Source organism: Macadamia integrifolia, chromosome 7 (genome assembly GCF_013358625.1).
Source record: "Macadamia integrifolia cultivar HAES 741 chromosome 7, SCU_Mint_v3, whole genome shotgun sequence".
In the NCBI taxonomy this organism is placed as follows: Eukaryota; Viridiplantae; Streptophyta; class Magnoliopsida; order Proteales; family Proteaceae; genus Macadamia; species Macadamia integrifolia.
This window is the reverse complement of record NC_056563.1, coordinates 34,830,431-34,854,145: the sequence shown is the minus strand read 5'-3', so window position 1 is coordinate 34,854,145 and position 23,715 is coordinate 34,830,431. Positions and strand designations below refer to the sequence as shown.

The 23,715-nt window shown below is 38.9% G+C and overlaps 2 protein-coding genes across 4 annotated transcripts in view; both read right to left on the bottom strand.

Annotated features, from left to right (window-relative positions):
• Positions 1-274: 274 nt before the first annotated feature.
• LOC122084040 (coatomer subunit alpha-1) lies at positions 275-5,417 on the bottom strand. Its single transcript, XM_042652035.1, has 4 exons — positions 5,058-5,417; positions 4,618-4,849; positions 3,628-4,122; positions 275-3,497 (listed from the first exon to the last, which is right to left on the bottom strand). Exons 2-4 carry the CDS (start codon positions 4,823-4,825, stop codon positions 538-540), a joined length of 3,663 nt encoding a protein of 1,220 aa, XP_042507969.1. The 5' UTR covers positions 4,826-4,849; positions 5,058-5,417; the 3' UTR covers positions 275-537.
• A 1,693-nt stretch (positions 5,418-7,110) lies between these two features.
• The window catches only part of LOC122084695, a 17,780-nt gene continuing 1,175 nt past the window's right edge, over positions 7,111-23,715 (bottom strand). Inside the window, exons 3-11 of one of the 3 annotated variants that reach the window (XM_042653134.1) lie at positions 22,153-22,258; positions 20,808-20,906; positions 20,613-20,678; positions 20,380-20,496; positions 19,343-19,417; positions 10,256-10,358; positions 8,952-9,017; positions 7,765-7,886; positions 7,111-7,686 (exon numbers count right to left, since the gene is read on the bottom strand). In XM_042653134.1, the coding sequence (XP_042509068.1) occupies positions 7,582-7,686; positions 7,765-7,886; positions 8,952-9,017; positions 10,256-10,358; positions 19,343-19,417; positions 20,380-20,496; positions 20,613-20,678; positions 20,808-20,906; positions 22,153-22,258 (859 nt within the window). In that variant the 3' untranslated portion in view covers positions 7,111-7,581. The remainder of the gene's footprint in view (positions 7,687-7,764; positions 7,887-8,951; positions 9,018-10,255; positions 10,359-19,342; positions 19,418-20,379; positions 20,497-20,612; positions 20,679-20,807; positions 20,907-22,152; positions 22,259-23,715) is intronic. The other 2 variants (XM_042653135.1, XM_042653136.1) reach the window with 2 other exon arrangements.

Sequence of the window (23,715 nt, the reverse complement as noted above, 5' to 3'; positions counted from 1 at the left end):
TGCAGTGTGACCAGTGTCAAACCATCACCAACCAATTGCAACAACCACCAATCACCCAACCAAACATTAAGGCTGTATTGGTATGCACTCTTGGAATAGATTTCTGGATCTAGAACATATTCTGAAACCCGATGCTTCTCTGTTTTCTCGCTTCAGAATGCTTTCTAGACCCATAATCTATTCCAAGAATGCATACCAAACACAGCTGAAGATTGAATTGCCCAGCTTCATCTCCATACACTGACATGCCAGTCATCTTGCCTGCCATTATCACTGAATATAACAAGCCATTTCCCATTCTCGTCCACAAGGAACTATCAAGTCAAAATTCTTAAGTTTATTACAGTAAAATCATAATCATCAATATTAAAAATTAAAATAAAAATAACCAAAAAGGAAAAAGACCAAAAGATACCAATGAAAACTGGACTATTGTGTTTCAACATTCCTACCTATGCTCACAGAAACAAAACAACCAACATACCCGGTGCTACCAGCAACTGGAGAATTTGAAAAAGACTCTCCCTCCTTGGCAGCTCAATCATCTATCTGAGAAGGGGAGCAGAGCAGACCAGATGCATCTGCTCCAACCACTGCAAGATCACATACGGTACAGAGTTGCCCTTCCTGGGCTGGCACAAACCGAGAACTGCAATATGGACATGGTGCATCCTTCTGACCACGGTAGATTGGTACGTGAGTTGCCCCACAAACCACAAATGGGTTTCTAAAGTCGTAGTTGAGTTGGCTCACATCTTTCATGTTCCTTTCTGCAGCCTGGAGGACTTGTCTTGCTGTCTTTGCTTGGTTCTCAATGGTGGGGTTGGTCTCCATAAGCCGCCTTGCAAAGTTAGCTGCTGTGCTAAGGTTCCCCGCCTTGTAGCAAACAGTCATGGCATTTAACAATGCTAGTCTCAAGTGTGGCATCTGCAGGTTGCAGTGGGTGAAGTATGCTGCAAGCTCTTGCTGACGTACTGGATTGTCTTTAATTTCCCTCCTCTTGAGCTCCATTTTCAAGCCCAGCACATACTCTTTTGCTATGATAATCAACTCTTTCACTTCATCAACATCCCTCCTTGATTCAACCACAATCAAAGGAATGGAATGAAGTATACTCAAGAAAAGCCTTAAAGCCTCGGTGAACTTCCCACCTGTCGTGGTCTTGTAACCTGCCTTAAGCTTCTCTTCCAATTGAGAGAAATTGTACACAAGGGCTGGTGGAAGCCTCACATTGGGGTTAGCAGACTCACTCCATCCTCTTTCAAGTGCCAATGGATTCACAGGAGCTGAGGGAAAAGCACGTAAGTAGCTATGGCTGCCTGTATGTAGATCAAGAAACATTGGCTTCAAAGGAGCAAAGTTCTTTATGCCCAGTTGCCGGCTTAGCAAGCGCATGGCAGTATCAAAATTTCCAGCTGCTGCTTGTTCACCTGCAAGAGACGATTTCTGTGTCCAGATCTGACTGACCGGCATGCCAGGTGTTGGTGCAACAAACACCATAGAACGAGCACTAGTGGCAGTTTGCGAGGTATCCACTTCAGGTGGGAGTTCCAGATCCTCAAGGTCCCATCCTCCTTCCTCATCATTTTCTTCATGTACTTCCCCATCCTCATCCACCACTATGCCAATGTCTCCATTCTGCAAGCCCTCCACATCAACAATATCCAAATCCTCACCCCAGTCAGCATCAGCAGCCTCTTCATCTTCCTCTTGGGCACCCCTACCCACATTGTCTAATCCACCCTCAAAAATTCCTTTCATAACTCTCAACAATGGCCAATCTCCGCCACAAATAACAGGTGATGCGGGCATCAGAAGGGATGGTACTTTCCCCTCTGGCAAAGTGGGAACATTATCCCCCAGCTCAGAAGCAAGCCGCTCAGCAACATCCTGGAGACCATGAACAGCAGCTGTAACATAAGCAAGAGGCAAATGGCCAGCATTCTCCAAGATCTTGATACGTTCTCTAATATCACCCAAATAGAGGGCATTGTGGAATTGACCCATCACATCATTCTTGATTTCAGCAATCCTCAGCATTTTCAAGAGCTTATCCAGATTCCCTGTTACCAGATACAGGAAGGATAGCCTCTCAAAATTCTTCGTCCTCTGGTAAGCATACTCCACAATGCTTGCATTACCCTGACGAAGTGCCTCAACACCCAACCTGTACCAGTGATCTTTCTCATCAATTTCCTTAGCGGAAGCAACAGCAACCTGGATATTCCCACTTTCTAGTGCCAGATTGAACCGCGTCCTCTCATCTTTCACAAAATGGAGGGCAACTTCTGGGAAACCTTTCTGTTGCAGGTATGCAATCATGGCCTGCCCACACAGCTGCGAGTTCCTGATCATGCTCATAACCTGATCAAATCTTTTCTTTAGGAGTGAGAGCTTAAATGCATACTCAGTTGCATCTATAGTTATCGCACGATTCTTTCCATCCCGATCCAAGCAATAGATGGTATTGCCAGATACCTTTATAATGTATATTGGAACATCAAGTGTCCTGATAATTCCACTGTCACTGTTAGGAAGGCAATACTTGATATGGTTCAGTGTTGTATATATGAAGACACCATTGTCATCCCAAGCTCCACCTTTCACACGGATTGTCTCATGAAGAGTGCAACGGTGCACAAGTTTCTTACTTGCAATAATGATTGCATGCTTGCTTAACAATGCAACACTCTCCATGTCATTTGACCAAACAACATATTTAACGAAGGGGGTCTGAAGCTCACCAAGAACAATTCTCTGTTGGAGATCAAATATGACTACTCTATCCTCTGCCCTGCATAGTAAATTGCCTGTCCCAGCATAGAATATTGCATCAGTAGGAATAGGAAGCGCACCCTTCTTCACAATTTCATTTTTAAGGTTCTTCACCAACACTTGGTTGTTGCTTTTGTCAAGAACAGCAAACCTGTTCCGGGCCACAAAAACAGCTGAACCTCCAACTCCTCTTCTCGCCTCTTGCCCAGTATCACCCCTTCCAACAGTGTCTTTGGGTACAATATAAAGTTCATATGAACCCCCATCAACATCTGAGCAGACCAAGACAGCATTTTCTGTAGGACTATAAGACATTGTCCTAGGTCCCTGATTCAGACTGGTGGAACCAGGGCGTCGAATTGGGATCACTTGAGCGTCCTTTTGGGTTGAAAACTCATAATAACGAAGGAAACGGTCTTTAACATAGTAGAGAGAATCACCACTCACGGAAAAAGCAGGTCTTTCTCTCTCCAACTTGAAAACTATCATACCACTATCGTGACCAGCTGCCAGAAGGTTCATTTCTGGATGAGCCGCCAGAATCCAGAACCGGTCATGCTCCCTTCGGAATGTCTGAACACCAGTCCGCTTTGTTACATCCCACACACGAATACTTTTGTCCTCTGAATTCGAAACAATAATGTCTTGCCTAGCATGAAACATCACACAAGAGACATTATTCATGTGCCCTCTCAATGTGTCTACTTCCCAAGCTTTTGTATCTGAAGAAAAAGAGCAAGTCGGCTTTACTGGCATAATCCCATAAAGTTCTAGACAGAAGAACACAGACAGACAAAGGGCATAAATGGAAACAAAAGAGAAAACAGAAACAGCAGATTTTCATATCATTACCATTCATGCGCCAGAGTTTCACTTGGCGGTCATCTGCTCCAGACACGATTAAAGGCAGGGTTGGATGGAATGCAGCCCAGTTGACTCCCCGATCATGCCCTTCTAAGACATACTTAACAACAGCATCAACACCACCAAACAAATCCGTGTTCATCTGACTCAGCCGCAGGATGTCATCTGCAGGGGACACTGTCTTCTTCCTCAAAGCACCAATATCCCAAACACGAATTGTCTGATCCAAGGAGGCAGAAACAACAAGGTCTTCTTTAGGATGGAAGGAGGCACACATGACATAATGGTTGTGGCCAGTTAAAACAGAAATACAGGTGCGAGATTGCCAGTTCCATATTCTGATAGTCTGATCATCACTTGAACTAACAATCCATGGGTACTCATTGTGAAATTGAACAGTACGAATGTAATCCAAATGCCCGAGAAGAGTAAACAGACATCTGTGCATCTTGTAATTCCACACTTTGATTTTGTAATCATCTCCTGCAAAAAACAATGTTATTCATATAGCAAGAAAATGTGCCCACAGAAAGAATAGATCGGGCATGAATTGTACAAAAAACAAAAGTACGCACTACAATGAATAACGGTATAAGTAACCACAACCAGATATTCTACAGAAATATTATTTGTCATTAAGTGTTCCGATAGTTAAGTCATTATCAAAAGACTAGTTGTCAGCTGAAAGGATGCCAAAGTAAAACATCTGACCAACACAATGAAGGGTGAGAAAACACATATATTTCCTGGATCAATGTCTTGCACAACAAAACAGTAACTAGAGCAACAGATCCTATGAGGTAGAGTGTACGAAAGCAATATATGATTCGAGTAACACAAAATTGAATTGGAAAATAAAACCAAATGAAAGCAAAAGACTCGCACATCATGCATCCATGAAGAAAAGTTGAATAACAACATTGCTCAGCAAACCAGACCGAAGTACCGAACAGTTCATGTAGTGGCATGGTTCCATACCTCCGGAGACGAACAAGGGCTGAGATTTATGGAAATGGACACCTCGAACGGGCCCATCGTGCTCGTCAAATCTGTCGATAAGAGTCCCCATCCTGTAATCCCAAAGCTGGATCACACCACTGTGAAGACTCGCAAGAATCCATGGTCTCTTAGTATGAAAACTCAACCCCTTTACCCGATTACTCTTGGTCTCAAATTTCGTCAGCATCGTCCCGACTCAAGTCTCAAAACCCTAAGAACGTCAACACAAAGCAAATAGATTCACAGCTTTCAGCACCACAGGGAAACAACTACCACATCCTCCAATCCCTCAATACATTGAAACTAGTTCAAATTGTCTATCAACACAGCCTTGGGCAACCACTTTAGCGGTACGAAACCGAAATAGATCTACATAGATAAAATGAGAGAGATCATGAGACGAATTGTGAGAAATTTACCTCAAATTTAAGAAGTCCAGATCAAGCTGAATCCATCACTGCTTCCGAATCGCCCACAATCGACAGCAATAGAGGAAGGGAATCGGAGGTCAGTGACGAGGCAGCAGATCGGAAGTGCTGATAAGATAAACAAATTTGACAGAGAGGTCCCCTGGTAGATCTGGGCAACCAGTGACAGTGCTGTGAGAAGGAGTGAATATAGAGAGAGAGCGGGGAAAGGGCATCCAAAATGCAAAATAAACGAAACGAGACCTGTGATTTGATTCTCTCTCTCTCTCTCTCTCTCTAGAAATTGTGATACGGGAGAACTGAGGGAAGCACTCGAATCGAATTTATTTTAATTTCTTTTCTCCTATATCGAAATCACTTAGTTCATATGGGGGTTGTTACCCTCCTAAATTATATATGGAATTGAGTCTTAAGCGTTGTTGTTTGTCATTCAACGGTCGTGATCTTTCCAAGATCGTCATCTGATTAGGCTTAAGTCTTAAGCTTTTCTGATTGCGATTTGAACGGTTGTGATCTTTTGAAGAACGTTGACAGTCTTGCATGTGTACTGCAGATCTGAGATTTGTTTGTCACGGCCCCATGTTATATTCTACTACTACCCATTGTCTGAAAACTTGGAATCGGATGGATTGAAACGGTCGATTTGGATTGGAATCAGCTGTGATCTATCTTGATTACAAGAATTTCGTTATTATTATTATTATTATTTTTGTAAAACACCCAATAAGAGAATAAGAGACAATGATTGTTAACTTGGCTTTCCGTCGGAGTCAAGTCAAAAAATACATGCAACCTGATCACTAGTCATGAAAACTTGTTCAAATTGTAGATATGATAGGTCAAATATGAGTCGATCCAAGTTTTCATCAAGTCGATTCAGTATTTTTGCCTGGGTCATGCAAAACTTATTGATTGTGTCTTTTATTTTTTATTTTCCTTAGACCATATATAATTTATAGATCATAAGGTTGATCTATAACTAAACAAAACTCTCGATCCCTCATTTGTATGGGAAGGGGAAAAAAATATAATTTGCTTAAGTCATCAAGTTTTGAAAAAGGCAAATCAAGTTGAAAAACTTAGTTTTCCATTTGTTCTATAAGACCCATTTTAATCTTCTTATTTTAATTTTATCCTAGTGAGGAACTTAACTTGTAAGTTTTCATATAATTTCAATTGAAGTTTCCAACTCCAACACCAAAACTAAACGTATAAATCCCAGAAACTGGTAGCTTATTAAGGTTTCCAGTTTTTAAATCATTTTGACCCAATGCAATCAAGATTACTAAAATAGTTTTAGCCTAATGCACAAATGGGTTAACAAATGGACTTTGGCTTGTTTTATTTCTAAGACAAATTATCATGCAAAATCAATTAAAAATAAATAAATAAATGGGGTATGATTCTAGCAAAGTCTCCTCCCCCTTAAGAAATAAATAAAACCTGCCCAGCCACTCATACTAGACTGAAAGGAGTGGACTTCCGCCTGTGGTGTGGTTCAACCCATGGGAATTTCATTACCTCATCCCCCCCTCCCATTGCTCAGTGCTCCAACTGGTTTTACTCGTCCTCTGCATGAATGCAGGCTTCTATGAGAGAATGAGAAGTTCTCAACACAAGAAAACACGAACTCCAATAGAGGTTGGTTGGTCATTTCACCCCCACATGTCTGGGTATAGGACCATACGAACTGATAGCATTCCTTGTCCTAAAACCTTCTAATGTGTTTCATTAAGACAAAAAAATGTATACCAAAAAACTAAAGAGGCTACTTCATATGGATTTTAGTGATACTAGCAAATAGCAACCAAGGAGATAAAAATAGAGCAGCACCAGCACAAGTAATGTAGTCGGCCATCTAACCCCTCCAAGAGACAAGGGAGGAAAAGTTTAGCAAGGAGAATCCACCTGTCGTTTTTTTTTTTTTTTTTGGGGGGGGGGGGGAATGTTGTGAAGGTTTCATTCCAACTACTGCCTGTTTAATGATATTTTCTATGATATTAATCGCATACACGAAAACTTAAGCTTTGTTTGGTATGCATTCTTTGACTCGATTTTGGGTCTATAACACATTCTCAAGAGTTTCTAACATAAGCAATTGTTTTGCTTCATGTCTCTATACAATTGTGGGTTGTTGAAGAACATGTGTAGTTGTGTACTGCTATATTTCTAAACCTGCAATATGAATATCCATAACATTTCCAAACCAAAGCGATGAAACTGCAGTAGGATTTGGCTGTAAATCTATCATGATTAGCTCCAGCTAAGCATCATGTTTGTGTAATCATAAATGACATATATAACATATTCTATAAGGCACCAGGGATGACAGCCCATGAACTGCTCCATATTTAGATCCAATGTAGCAGTGCACGAACATTCTCCAATCAATCCATGTTTCCAGGCTAATGGATCCCCTGGCTCCTCTCTTCATTTTCCACGTTTTCTCGGTGGAAAGGTACTTATCTCCACAGTTGATACATTCACAAATAACTATATTCGACTTCAGCCTAATTCACAATGGTGGCTTGCCCTGAAGTACTTGGACAATATCTTCCGTTCTTGACTGGATGCCCTTAATATACTCGGTTAGAACACGCTGCTGGTAAGAACCACCCTCCTGCAGCAACAAAAAGCAACATCAAGAAAGCAAAAGCATTTGAAACTGTTTCTACTTAAGACCCCTGGTGTATCTTACCGTTCGGATCAAAGTACGTTCAATCCGTTTATTAATGACAGCATATAATTCATCTGGCAAAACTTCTCCTTTTCCAATAGTCAAACCATTGATCAGCAGTCTATTCCATTCTTCCTCAGGGGCTGCAGGTTGGCAAAAAATAATAATTTTTGGTAAGGTCCTCGCAGATTATGCCTAGTTGGACACCTACAGGATATGCACAGAGGGCCCAAAGAAAGACACCATAGTACACATCTGATTTTCAAGAAGGAATGCCATAGCAGCAGCTAGCAGTAAACCAAAATTAAAAAGGCCTAATGATCCTAGTTGCCAGTTTCTATTGCAAGTTTATACATAGTCAAGGAAAAAATCTGCCAGCACGTCACTCCGGTAGAATGATCATTCTATCAGGCTGATTTTTTACCTTGACCACACTAAGAAAATACTAAATTGATTTTTCTTTTCTTACTGACATTCTGAAATAGAATAATCAACTGTTGAGTAATCAAAGGGAGGGGGACTATTGATTCCACCTCCTTGACTCCAAGTCAATCTGGTGGAATGGTCATTCTATTAGGCTATCTACATGATTATCCCTCAATTTTCCTGAGGGAAAACAGAATCAGATCATGGTAGCTGGTAATTTAAACGTGATAACGAGAATTTCTTTTTTTTTTTTTTTTTTTTTTTTTTTTTGGGGGGGGGGGGGGGGTGGGGGGAGGTTTTTTGGGGGCAGAGGGTTTATGCCTAAATCATGCAACTCCTCCCATGCCTGCGTTTTGACAGGCTATGTATGCATGACCCATGTTAACCTGCCAACCAACCACCACCCCATTCGCTTCCCAAAAGTTTACTGAAACATAACGATAACCAGAAAATGTATCCTCCAAGAAAATGGTGAATCCATAGTACTGTTCTGAGAAAAACTCTATGAAGCGTCAAACTCCAGCCCTTTAACGCCACAACAGTCCAAATCTCCATGAAAGGTAGAGAAAAATCTATGAAAAAGGAAAAATTTTAGAACTATGAAAATCTCTTCTGCAGAAGACGAAAATCTTGAAGTAGTGGGTAGATAGATACCACCGCAACTACTTCTAGAAAATAGAAGTCAATGAGAGAAAACAAAGTTAAGGAAACCAACATAACTAATTTGACTCAATTATACCACCATCTAGCAGTAGTTAGTTTGATACTCTGGGAAACTATACCTTTGATTATGGTCTCAAGAAACTCTTCGGCCTTTAAAATCTCATTCCCTGCACCAGATAAACAAACTGAAATATTCCCAGAGAGTAAAGAAGCATCTAGAAACAGATGTCACTTGTCTTGGAAAATCAAACAAATCTACAAAATAAAGCAATCAAACTACAACAATAAAGGGTGAAAATTATGTAAGCCTAAAGTAACTAAGGAAAAGATTAATTCAGCAGAAAAAGTTCAGAAAACTGTAGAAAGCATTTCGATTTAATGGAACCTACAACTCTTCTTCCTTCGCTTGATTAACTTTAATCTGCAAAACACAGCAAAGAGAGGGTGGGGGGGGGGGGAATGTTACATTGTTACCCTACTAATTGTGTTAAGATTTATCAGTATGGCAATACCCTTCACTACATGCTTCTGACCTACTCAACTTTGTTGTTCAGTGCATCAGTGCCCTTTTTTTCCTGATGGGTAGGCCCCAGGAGAGTTGAACTCATGACCTCTTAACTTTGAGGTGTTTATACTAGCCAACTGAGCTAATCGTTGGAGTAATATATCCCTAATTCAGTGTCCTAATTATTAATGAAGAAACTAAGAAAGACACTTAAGGCATGAAGAGTCTGTTTAATAACCTTGCAGGAATCAACTTCACTGATTAAATCATTAGTAGCTATTCATATTATTCCTCACATAATTCAAGACCAACATCAGAGAGGATATCCCAAAACTTCAAAATCAATGCTTTATCCGCTTGGCACATCAGCTCTTACTAGTCTAAATGTTTTGTCCTCTGTACCCACAATGCAGAACCTCATCAGATCGGATGATGGGCGATATGCTTGTGGTGGGAGAGAAGGGAACGGGAGAGAACAGAGAGGGGATCGTGGGGAGAAAGGGAAGAGAGAGCATACAACCCACGTTTTCACATAAATGCTCGAACTGTTAGAAAAGGGCAGTTTAAATGTATACATCAACACTAACATGCATGAGGCTCTTAACAGTAAGCCCTTCACATAATCACCACCACAAATTCATCATATTAGCAAGCGCCACCTCCCCTAATAGTTGGCCCCCAGGCTAAACCCATTGCAAAGGCGAAAGGCCACTGTTGACCATGTATGCATAGAAAACTCATGACATAATCACCTGTCACAATTGCACACTAGCCTCGTACAACTTTTGACCCATTTCCATGCTAGATGGGCCTTCTGACCAAGAGAAGTTTTAATGTGGTCCCTAAAAAAAGTTGAATCCACTCAACAGTTCCTGCTCCATATCATATGCTAAAACTGAGTAACTTAATCTCAAGTACCTTTCTTCGCAAAGCTACGTTTAGAGAGAACTCTAGAAGCATAGAGCTGCAAGACTTTTTGCAACATAGCCTCCAACCCAGGCTTATCCCCATCCTCTTTTGCCTGCAAATGACTGAGCAAAATCAATAATAGGATCAGGAAAGGTTATCACAAGAGAGAGAGAGAGAGAGAGAGAGAGTTTCTAACGACCATTAAGCTACAATCTCTGGTGCATTCAATTGAAACAATGCTTAGTGTTCCTAATTCCACAACCAACAGGAAGTATTAATAACATAGACAAGATATGCCGTGTATATATCCAAAATTAAAATGAATAACTTTAGTCCAACAAGGCAATGAGACACACGCATAACACAATTTGTTTTTCAAAATATTTCCCACCTCCTTACAATCATTTGATTCCCAATTTATATTAAAATAATATATATATATATATATATATAATGTCATAGGATGTCATGCAAATGGTGTGGTTCTATGGTGTTTGGTCTATCCTATGTATATGTATATATATATATATATATAGACTGCGCTCCCAAATCTGTTCGCATGTTGCGAGCATCCCCTCAATCAAACATTTTTGAATACATTGATAATTTGACAGATCCCAAACACAAAAAGGCATGTCTCAAACACCTTAAGCAAAATATTAAAAATCAAACCACTGTCCAACCTTACAATTTACAAAGTATACTTCACAAATTTGACAAAACACAAATCTCAGCCCCTGACCATTCCACTCGAATCAAAACCCTTAAAACTACTACTGCAACTCTGCAGCATGAAATCAAAACTATCAAACATCAATTATCCCTTCTATCACGACAGATACCTCCACAAAACCTTGTAAGTTGCAACCAAAGAACCAATTCCAAATGAACCTTTTGAAAATCCTTTTGCTAATGACACCCCTCCTCCTGGATTCGTCCTTAGTATTTCTTCCCAAAATTGGTACATCCAGATAACCCTTGTGGTTAATACCTCTTTCAAACTCTCAACCATTGCCCTTGTTGATTCAGGAGCCCAGCTCAACTATATCAATGAGGGTGTCATTCCAACCCAGTACTATGAACGTACTACCCAGCGGCTTGCTACCGCAAATGGATCCGAGTTGAATGTCCAATACAAATTGTCCAACACCCATGTCTGCAAAAATGGTCTTTGCCTCCCCCAAACCTTCCTTCTGGCCAAAGACCTTGACCAAACTATCATCCTCGGTCAACCATTTCTTGAAACTCTTAAACCATTCAAAATTACCCAAGACAATATAACTACCAAATTTCAAGGCCAAAAGGTTATTTTTCCCTTCATACAAGCTCAAACTTCTATTAATCAAAATACCAACAAAACTAAACAATTAAATTTTCTCAAAACTGAGCTCCTTCATCAAAGAATTGTGGAGCAGATCAACCATCCCAAAACTATTCACCAAATAGACCAACTCCATTCCAAATTCGAGCATGATCTTTGCTCTGAGGTCCCCGATGCCTTCTGGCATCGAAAGAAACATGTGGTTTCCCTTTCCTACGCCAAAGATTTTTCTGACCTCCAAATCCCGACTAAAGCAAGTCCTGCTGAAATGAATCAAACACTTCTTGAAACTTGTAAACAAGAAATTAACGACCTCTTAGCCAAAAAACTTATTCGGCCTAGCACCTCCCCCTGGAGCTGTACGAACTTCTATGTTAACAAAGTCTCTGAAATTGAAAGAGGCACTCCTAGGTTGGTTGTTAATTACAAACCCCTAAATGATGCCCTTCAGTGGGTACAATAACTCGGAGATCCCCCAAGTTAACCAAATTGGCCAAAGCTCAACCCAACACCCGATCTTCCCTGACCTTCAAATTGAAGCCAGAGGAACTGCTCCTCAAGCTTCTTACCAAAGCGGAATCATCTATGAATGGAACATAGATGATTTGTCCGAACATAATCTCATGAACAAATTACAAGAAATGACCATGGTTAGTAACGCACACCGTATTAAAAATACGGCCGACAGTGCTGTTGCAACCCTGCTTATTTTCGGCTTTACCGGCCAACTCAAAGGTTGATGGGATTATGTCCTGACTGACGACCAAAAAACTGAAATTTTAATGGCAGTTCAAACTACCCCTGAGGGTACTCCCCTCCTTGATGCTGAAGGAATGCCTATAGAGGATGCTATTAATACTCTTATTTTCAGCATAGCAAATTACTTTTTAGGTAACCCTTCCCGTCTCAAAGACCGAACAGCTGAACAATTGTCAAACCTTAGGTGTAAGAAATTGCACGACTTCAAATGGTATAAAGATACCTTCTTAACCAACGTCTTAACCAGACCTGATGCAAACCTCCCCTGTTGGAAAGAAAAGTTTCTTACAGGTCTTCCAACTTTATTTTCTGAAAAAATCAAACAGCGTCTTCGCAAAGAAAATGATGGGATTATTCCCTACGACCAAATGACTTACGGCCAAATTATTAACTTGATTCATGAAGAGGGCTTAGCCCTGTGCACTGATATCAGATTAAAAAGATAAATTAACAAGGAAAACAAATTCTATAAAAAAGAATTAAGAGGTTTTTGTGAGCAATTTTGTTTTGCTCCCCTTACGCCACCAACAAAACATAAACATAAACACAAATCTTTTTGTAAATATTTTAAAAATTTTTATAAATCAAAGAAATACGTTTCCCGCAAACCTTTCACAACTCCAGAGTTTTACCAAAAACCTTCTTCAAAACCCAACTATAACAAATACAAGAAGCCTTTCAAGGCACCTAAAAATCAAAAAGATTTTAATCCAGATCAAACTTCCCAAGGATGCTTTAAGTGTGGTAAACCTGGCCACATCGCCAAGTACTGTCGAGTTTAAAGGGTGTCTATCTGACGAATAACAGATTCAACAGTTGATTGGTTTTGTATTGGTGATTCGGGAGCTTCTAAGGTCGTGAGACGATGATTTATTTGGTCGAGTAAATATGATTTGTTGAGTTCTCGTTGTTGTGTTCGTGGAATATTGTAAGGTTTGAAAAGGGGAGTACTAGAAGGAATGGTGGCCGGGATTGAAGAGGCCACAGGTTTTGGTTGGACAAGGCTCTCAACTTGGGAGAGTTGATCACCTATGGTCTAAAGACTTAAATTTGTAAAATTCAATTGTTCAATTTGTTTTCTATTTGGATCATCCTATTCTGCTACTTTGAACGGAGAAGTAGTTAATTCTGCGTTTTTGAAGGCATATTTGATACTCTCCACCGGGGGACGGATAGTAGTTGTAGTTGGACCAGTGCTAAGGGTCCAAGATTTATGGGTAGCAGTTTGAGTACAAACTTGATAATGCCATGGGTAATCTAAATTATTGTCTTGGGCATAAATATCAAAGTATATAAAAAAGAAAACATTTATCTTAAGATTTCTCATAAATTATACCAATTTGTTCTGATTTGTTGTACAAGATTAAAAGTTTTGAAGAACCAATCACGTTTTGGTTTATTTTTTGGTGATTCGAAATCGGTTCGAAGGAGGGGCTTGTCGATTTGATATTCTTCGTTGGTTTGGAGCATATAGACTCCTGGGTCATGTTGAGGTGGAGCTACCTCAGACTGGGTTAGAGATTGGGGGTGATTTTGGTTGGAAGGAGTTGAATCTGGAACAGAGGATGAAGTCTCATAAGTTCCATGGACAACATTTTGACCAGAATTTACTCCAGAAAGGTTTTGGATAGGACGAGGAGTCCTAAGGGGCGGACTTAAGGGGAAATAATTTGAATTTGAAGAGGTCGAAGCATCAGAGCAAGACCTCCGGGAACTTTGGTAGACACTTTGAGGCATTTGTCGGTTAAACCAAAGGGTTACTAAGCCAGCTATAGTTTGGGAGATGGACTGAATATTGGTGTTTGAGATTTGGGGTTGAGGTGTAGTGGTTTGCAATTTCTACTAATCAGGGAAATAGATATCTTTCCACTGAACAAGCCTAGGATAAACGACTTAACCTTGGATACAGTCGGTTTCAAGGTAAAGGGTCTGTCCTTTTGGAGATCATTTGAGGGCTCTGGGTTTGACAGTTTTTATTGGTTTGTATTTAATACAATGGATGATAGCAATAGGAATTGATCCGTGCATCATTCTGTATCCATGGGTTTTAAGATTAATTTTGAGGGAATGTAAAATGTTTGGGTCAGTGAGTGCTATGGACATATCCGGGTAAACATTAAAATGGACAAGACCATAACACAGGCTAGTTTTAATGGCTCCCAGAAGGGAATTATCGAAATCTAAGAATCTTTGGTCACGTAAGGCCAATAACATGGAAGTGTTAAGGCCTTCATGGTGAAGGGGTTTGATGACCACTTGAACAAGGCCGATATGGACATAATTAAAATTGTTTTTGAGATGGTCTTGTAAAGGCCTGGGATCAAAAAGGGCGATTTCTTGCGTTTCATTTGTAAAATTAATGGTTTGTTCAACAGTTTTGTTGGTCTCGAAATATGTTTGCCAGTCATTTTGGTATACTTCTCTTTGTGAAATTTTGGGCATATCCCAATTTTGAAGTCTTTTGTCTATGTTCGTTATTTGTTCATCATAATTAAGCACATTAGAACTTGTGCTTGCCTCACTTGCCGACTTCATCGATATAGAGCGGGATAGACGATTCATTGTTTGAGATTTGTTAAACTTGGGGTAACCTCCTAGATCTAGTCATTTGAAGGGGTATTTTCAATTTAAGTTGGGCACAAACGTGGTCTTACACTCTTCTGCCACTCCTCCCAACAGTCCAAAGGCTTATACTCCCTCAAATTACTAAAAATAAAATGATTACGCAAAAGAAAAGAACTTTGCAAAACAAAATAAACCGAATTCACCACCAACCTGGCTCTGATACTATATAACAGGATCGATCTACACCAAAATCCAGGGAAATAGGGTTCTCCTGGTTCTGTATGGTGAGAAGAACGAGAGTCCATGTAATTTTCAAGAACTTCTTCAATAGTGAAGAGATCTTCTTTGAGGGGTTTTTCATGGTATTGGCTCTTGATTTTAGATCCTTAAGCCGTTTGGAGAGGTTTGGCCTGGGTTTTTTGAAGGCTAGAGTTGGCTCTGTTTGTGGTTTGAAGGGGGCCGTCAGCCGAGGAAAGGACTACAGCATGGGAATATGGCCGGTTTGCTGAAGCCAACTAGGATTGGCTATGGGTGATAATTTGATTTGAGGGAGCGGCAGTAGTGCCGTAGCTGGATTTGGATCGAACTAGGGAATTTGAAGAAATGGATTCTTTTGGGGGAGCCATTTTGAGAAGGTTTATTTGAGGAATCTGGCCCTGTAGGAATTCACGAGTAAGGAAGTCAGGAACAGAATTAGATTCTCCTTTAATATATTCAATTTAAAAGTAAAAAATTGAGAGTAAAGCTTGCCATCGGGCAAAAATCTGTTTTGACGCTAAGTCTGAGACATCATTTTGTAAAACAAATTTAGTAGCACTGTAATCAACACGAACTAAAATGGTTTATTTAATAATGCATTTTAAAATTTTTGCATGCAAAGAACTAGGGAAAGAACTTCTTTTTTGATAGTGCTATAGTTCTTTTGTGCAGAGTTCCAGATACCAGAGGTAAACTAGACAAGTTGTTCTTTGTTGGAATTTGGAAGTTTTTGTTTGAGAATTCCACCATATCCAACATCAGAGGCGTCAGTTTCAACAAATTTTGAGCCTCAGGATTAGGGATAAAAAGGCAGGGAATCTCTTTAACCAATTTTTTGATTGCTTGAACGGCATTGGTCTGAGCAAAAGACCAAGGTGCTGGATTCTTTTTGAGCCTGAGATATAATGGCTCAGTAATTTTACTAATTTGGGGAAGGAAGTCTTGGACATAGTTTAAACTTCCTAGGAACCTTTGTAACTGGGTTTTGTCTAATATTTGGTCGGAAAATTTGTCACCAAAGGATATAGTCAGATCGATAGGGGTTAAGGTACCCTTTTCAATAAAATGTCCGAGAAAGCGGACCTTGGTGAGGAAAAACTCCGTTTTTCTTTTTGAAAGGACGAGGCCGTTTGATTTTATAATTTGGAAAAAGGTTCGCAAATGTTTGAAATGCTGCTCAATTGAATCTGAAAAAACTCGAACATCATCAATATAGACAATTGTAAATTGTCCATATGAATTAAAGATGTCATTCATATTTTTTGGAATTCACTGGGAGCATTTTTTAGGCCGAATGGCATGACATTTCATTCATAGAGACCAAAGGGGGTTGTAAAGGCAGTTTTATAACGATCTTTTTCATGAATTTGGATCTGCCAGAATCCGGATTTCATATCAAATTTGGAAAATATTTTGGCTTGATATATTCGTTGCAATATATATATATATATATATAGGATAGACCAAACACCATAGAACCACACCATTTGCATGACATCCTATGACTTTGACAATGTCCTGGATGCAGGTACGTTGTGAACTTTGGATCAAATGCCCCATGACCTAATACATCACACTCTTGCTTTTTTCTTCATCTTTTAAGAAATTTGACTTCTTAAATAAGTTTATTCAAATTTAGTCATTAAACTTGGATGTGCACTTAGTTCAGCAAACCTAGACAAAGGCCCCGGATTGATTACAAAAAAAAACCTTGTTAAATAGTGTGCACATATTCAAGTTAATATTAACATTTTGTTTGAGACCAGTTGAATATAGATATTAACATTCTTCAATGCCTACAGGATGTCTGTAAAGTTAAATTCCACTGCGACAACCATCAACGAAGCTCTGTCAACTATCATGTTCTTGCAAAAATTCTAATCAATATTATTTTCTTGGACAGATAATTCTAATAAAATCACAGAAAAAAAGAGAACATCAACAACTCTCTTTTTTTATCATCAGTGGTAGAGCTTCATAAACTATTGAGGAGCCCCAAAACAACACTTATCAAACAAAAACCAAAAGGCTAGCCAGCCCAAATCAAACCAACCGAGCGAGGGGTGTAAAACATCCTTTCAGACAAAAGCAATCGCTAAAACGTCAGCTGATCCTGGCATCTCAGCATATTAGATGTTCATCTTAATATTAGCTCCAGAGCAGGCCCCTTTGATTTAGTGTAAGTACCACAAAGGTCCTTCAAAAACATCATAGTAACCGATGAACCAAGGAATTATCGGCTCCATCCATCAGAGAGCGAGTGTTGTGAGTCAGTCTCAGGCCCTCAAGCATGGAAAAGATCTCAGCTTTACTTAGTCAGCAATACCAATTGAGCAAAAAGAAGTATACATAACTGCACCACGGTGATAGCAGAGCACTTCAATCATGCCTCACTAATACCAGTCAATAAATATGTCTCTAGTAGTATGCATAAAGTGAGACCAATAAGCAGCATTAACATTATTGCGTCGAATGTTCTGGCAGCCTTTTCCAATTTTTATGGGGGGTGTACAAATTCGGTAGCAGAGATGAGAGCCTTTAGAAATAGATTGGTATTGTGTAAGGATTTGGGCCTCTCTGACTTTTATATTAATTCTGACTCCTCCCTGATTGTGAGACTTATCTCTTAAAGATCATGTACCATGTCGAGCTGTTGATATTGGTTTCAGGAAGTAATCAACCTCTGTGATTCCCTGGGAGCTCATATCTCCTTTTCATTTCGGGAAAGCAATCGCGCAGCGGATTGGTTAGCCAACTTTGCATATGAATCTACTATAAATTCGGTTTTCCATGGTGATAATGCTCTCCCATCTATTATTAGTTACATCATTCGGGAAGATAAAGTGGGATTACCAATCTTTAGAATGTAATCTTTCCTCTTTTGTAGGTTTTCCTTTTGGGTTTTGCGAGTGTCAGAGTGATTTGTATCTAATGGGTTGGGGTAAGGCGGGCTATGTCCGCCCCTTTGTTTATTCATTATTTTGTTTCTCTTATTTAATAAAATTTTAGGGGCTTCCCCGGGTCCTAGATAATATTCGGGTTAAAAAAAAATATTGCGTTGACAATATCCTATAAATGAGCATGCTCATGGAACATTTTGGAGTTCATCCCCTCTTACTCATACCCCATAAAATAAATATGATAAATTCACAACACGTTTCCACATCGTCATGCCATCTGGTCAGAGCAAGAAGAGTGCCAAACCACATAAAAGTCCTCACTTTGAAGTAGAAACCTACTATAAAATAACAAAGCAAAAAGAAATTGCAACAAATTTGGGAACTGACGGAAGACATACTGTCAAATGATTAGTGAATTGGCATTCTATAATGACCGACTGTTACACCTTGTTTGAATCATGTCACGGGTGTTGACATCTTTTAGCACAAGCAATCAATTGAAAACCTTGATTATAGGAGAAATGAGGAATTTCCATGACCACATTAAGATGAAAAGAACCAGAACATTGTTGCAGAAGAGAATAAAGGAATTGAGGGAAATTGCAGTCATTCTTGACAGACCAGTACACTGTTGCACAAAAATTGAACCTCCTTCAGACAAAAATGGAAGAGACCAGTATCCTGTTCAGGTCTCAAAGGCCGCCAAAATCCAAAGATTTTAAGATGGGTAAGAAGGCATAAAATATGCAAGTGGATAGAGTAATGTTGTTCGGACAAGAATGGCATGTTAAAAAGGGGAAACCGGATGGGCATTTACCAGCCCAAGGCCTTCCAAATCCAAGGGCCAACGACCAATGACCAATAACCAATGACCAGGTGGAAGGTAAGATATTCTAGTACTCGCAACAAATAATGAAACCAGGATTAATTTAATGGAATTAGGCACCTTCTAGGAAATTGTTTTAATTCCTAGGACCTAAAATCAGGTGGAGTTTTTTAGTCCTATTACTAATTTTTCCATTACAATCAATTGGTCTCAACCCCCCCCCCCACAAAAAAAAAAAAAAAAAAAGAAAGAAAGATCTTTTAGTTAAAATTAATCATAGCATGGTAACACAAAGGGGGCAATTTGATCCCCCTAGGCCAATGGGACTTAATTTGTAAGCATTTTAATTATTTGACATATAAAAAAGACTCCTATCTTCCAACAACATCAGCCCTAAGGCCCCTAACTAAAATAAGTATAATAAAATAGAGAAAATGAAAAGAAAAAAAAAAGGAGACAAGACATACTTGCCGTAATTGTGCATTAACTTCTGAAAGAAACCCCTCATCTAGCTGTCCTTCTTGTTCCCTTTGAATTAATTCCTGAAGGACCATAAAGAAAAATGTCTTTTCATAAATTCAAAAAAATGCTACAAACTACTACAGTATAGCTCTTTAGGAATGTAATAAGGACACAATAATCTTCATGCAAAATTTCTACTAGTATTCTAGCCTAAACAGTATGATGCAGTTAAGATTGCCCAATTGCACCAATCAGGCCTCAACGACTTTATTTTAGCCCATGGTTGGGTTTTATGGACCTTCGGCTTCTAATTTTTGGGTTTATTGATGTAATAGGCCTCCTTTATAGGCACATATTTGGTGTCTTAATCTTGTACACGGGACTAAGTATAGAGATAAGATTGTGTGGGTCTCATGCTGTTAAGTTAGTTTATTAGTCTGGAAAGAGTCTTTTTTAGTTAAGTATTTAAATTAGATTCTGATACTTAATAGTTAGATAGAGTTCTGTCTTCAGTACATTCCAGTGTGTTAGAGTATTAGGAGTCTTTTTATGAGTCAATTTTAGGAATTTTAAAATGTTTTCATATATGTAATACCCCCCCCCCCATTCAATTTTAGATTTAGTGTTATTGAGCAGTGCTTACAGGATTGGTATCCCAGACCTGAAATCTTCTCTTCTCCTCCTCTTTTCTCTTCTCTCTCTTCTCTCTCTTCTCTCCCTTCCCCTCATCCTTAAGATTCCATTTCTTTCCCATCCTTGCAGAGCCACTGCTAGCAGACTCTTTCCTCCTATATTAGAAGAAAAACCACCACCAGAAAATCCTCTGATTGATCTGCATTAGCTTCTTTAAATCATGAAGTAAATGACAATTTAGCTATGTGATGTACAGTGACAACAAAGAAAGACCAGCTCAAATTCAAGGAAATTTTTTTTTAACTTTTCTATTCAGGCAGGATAAACCAATCGACATGCTCTATTCTAGGTCACCTTAAGAGAGATTATGTTATGGAGTGATTCAAATCACAGTCAAAGGTTGACTTACTTTCTCCATCAGAGAGAGAGCCCCAGAATCTTTTGGAGGCCATGATATCTCTTCCACATCATTGACAACAGGTCTCAAAATTTCCTTGAGGACATCGGTTGCTGATTCTATTTTTTCCTATAGCCAAAATAAGCAAAGATCAAAGATGAACGTGACTCAAGGGAACCTAATGGGAAAAAAAAAATTATATGTGAAAGGTATCAATAACTTTCACAGACAATGTAGAATATTACCTTGGTCTTATGGACAATGTGATCCACTATGTTCATCACTGATGATGCCAATTCTTCATAGTCTTTCTGCAGACATAGAATTGCACTCCTAACTTCTAAGATTAAAAGAAAATCTTTAAAAATCAAGAACTGAAATGGGACAACATCAAAACATTTTTGAATAGAGACTCAAAATCAACCAAGTCAAAACCATGCTTTATCATCCTCAGATTTGCATGTCTCGGTTCTAGCTGCAAGCCGTATCCAGAAAATCTCATTGAATGCAAGGATATTTTCAGCTACAAGCTTCTGAAGCTGTGTAAAAAAGAAAATAAATAAAAAAAATTAGTCCTAACAGTAAATGTTAATTTCAAAAGCACAACAAGGCAAAACCTTGCCAATAACCAATCTCTGCATGGTACTTCTAGCATTAGTGCATCCATCAGCATAAGAAATATGGATCCAAAATATCCATCAGCCCAATGGATTTGTCCTTCCAAGATGATCTCTTGCCGCAAAGCATGCCCTTTCAGGGACCAGACGACCAGTTCCCTCACCTTTAGCTACCGACCCAAATGGTTGTCATAGATAACACAATAACAATGATTTGATTGAGTCATTTTTTGATAGAGATCTTGCATGAAGGGATACAACAATATGATAAAGTCAGTTTATGGTAGAGATCTTCTATGGAGGATCCAGCAACACATAGGTCCTTTTCCCTGCACTTCCGCTATGTATATCTCCACACTTCTTGAAGGATTTCTAGCACAGACCAAAAAAACATAGGCATACTAACCCCCCTTAAGGCCAATAACGGATCCAAAACTTTAAGTCCCACTAGTCTTAGGAGTGATATTATTAGTACTTTGGAAATTATGATGTCAAGAAGTTTAATCTAAACTAGGCTGGATTTTATTTTATTAACAAGTAAATACATCACAAATTTTCTCTGTCGTAAAAACTGTTGTGCAAGTCCATCAGTTTATCGTGGCCATAATACTTGGATGTTAGATCTTTCACATAACTAGTATTCAGTTTCACAGAGTTGGCAATTTCCAACACAACACCACCAACCCGAAAAGAACACAACTCTAAGTCAGACGGTTCTAGCTTATGCAAATTTTATAGAACACAAATACAGCATGACATTACTAGCCCACCATTCAATAAACAGTTTGTGTTCAGATTGAAGAAGTGTAGACTAGCATACCTGTTTGACCCACTACCTCTTTAATGTTATATGTCAAAATTAAATATTGTTCAGATAATACATAGCCAAGCTATTTACATCTTTCTCATATACATGCATTTATGTTATTAGTTTGAGCGAACCCCCACCCCCAAAGAAAAAATTCCTGTCTGCACCTGCCATTTAATAAATGAGCAGGCCCATGTGATCTGCACATCCACCCAAGTACCTCTAAGTTTCTTCCTACTCCAACAGCAATCCAGCAATAGCACCAGTATTGATGCTTAAAATATTAGAGGTCCAGTTGATTTGTTACCTACAAATAGAAGTAGAATATATAAATAAATATCGTGAAAATGATCTACTTACATCAGCTGCATTTGCATCCCTTAGCATATCTATTAGCCTATCCACTTCAACAGTCTTTTTGAATGATTGTTCAGCATCTTGATTGGTTGCACATATCAAAGTTCCCCTGTTTATTAAATTGAAACATATCATTTTACTATAAACGGCTCAATCCATCAAATATAGGAAAATTAATACATCTCCATCACTTCGGGAAAAAAAATCATGTATTTCATGAAACATGACAGAACCATGTGAAACATATCTTTTGAGCATTTTTCAAGTACAATGATCAAAAATTAAAAAAAGCAATCCAAGAGGATGAAAAGTGCAAGCAGCTGCTAACCACATGCAATCCACACAGAATAACAAGAAATAGGAAACGCATACGGCACTTGAAACATGTTCAATCGGTAAGACACACTAGTATCTGCATTGATTGGCTAACTGAACATACATAACTCGTTAGTCTACCAGTACAAGTATATGAAAAGGAAATTGCCAACTAAGCAAAATTGTTAAATTAGAGCAGCAAAATGGAAGATCACTTCCACCAGAATCAATATAAATTCATCTACCTTCTGCTTCCCCCCAGCAGTTAGCAATTCAATGTAATTCAGTCATTTCCATCAAACCCCCTTTTCACTTAGCTTATAGAATTCCAATTAAGTTGAAAAACTTGCAAGTGATACTACTCTAACTAGTGATGTAGAATAGCCATTGCCCAATATACTTGGCTGATTTACAAAAGACAAGATGATGATCTGGGATCTCTGAAATTAGGGTGGCACTATTCCGACCAAGATCTTGGATCTGAAGACTGAACATGACCTTCATCCATTTCTTGCCTCACTTCTTATGGTAATTAAATGATTAATATAAAAATATATATATATATGGGGAGAGGATTCCATGAAAGTCTGCGTGGCCCCTACACCAGCATGAGGGTCAAATGGGAACACACGTAGAAGCATCAACAGGGGTGGAATGGTCATTTCGCCCCATTTTGTGTCTAGGCGCAGAAGCCACACTATCTTTTATGCTTCCTTTTCCCAAAAAAAAAAATTGTATATATCTCAAAAGGGACAATTTTCTGAGAGCTCCCCTATGCCACAAACACAAGGGGCGTGCACCCCTGTGTCTGGGTGCAAGGAGACCTCTCGGACAGTAAACACCTGCCCATATCAAAATTATTGAATTTAGTCAAATAAGAATTGACTCTTCAAGATTGTAGTCCATAACTAAATTAATTACAACTAGAAAATCAAACCTATTTAATGCTCAACCTATCATCTAAAATAGTTGCATATCTATAAATGGTGTGAGAAGTAAGGAATCACTATTTTTACTGTAAGTTGTTCCAGTTATTTCATGCAATTTGAAAGTTCTGCATACAATCAACAATTTTCACCAACCAAATAATTTGACCCATTTTGCTTAAAAAAAAAAAAAAAAAAAAAAAAAAAAACCTCATTATAGAATAGAATTGAACTCTGAAACAACACAATAATGCGCTTAAAAGGCCAAACAGCATGACAGCATGAAATAGACAATACGAGTTCCCCACCATCCCCTCCTCACCCC

What these genes read in the sequence shown, in the direction of transcription:
- LOC122084040 (XM_042652035.1), bottom strand. Translation starts at nt 4,825, where the DNA reads ATGCTGACGAAATTTGAGACCAAGAGTAATCGGGTAAAGGGGTTGAGT. An exon ending in GCCCTTGTTCGTCTCCGGAG is followed by an intron (nt 4,123 to 4,617) that starts GTATGGAACCAT and finishes TGTTTTTTGCAG; the next exon opens with GAGATGATTACAAAATCAAA. An exon ending in GAAACTCTGGCGCATGAATG is followed by an intron (nt 3,498 to 3,627) that starts GTAATGATATGA and finishes CTTTTTCTTCAG; the next exon opens with ATACAAAAGCTTGGGAAGTA.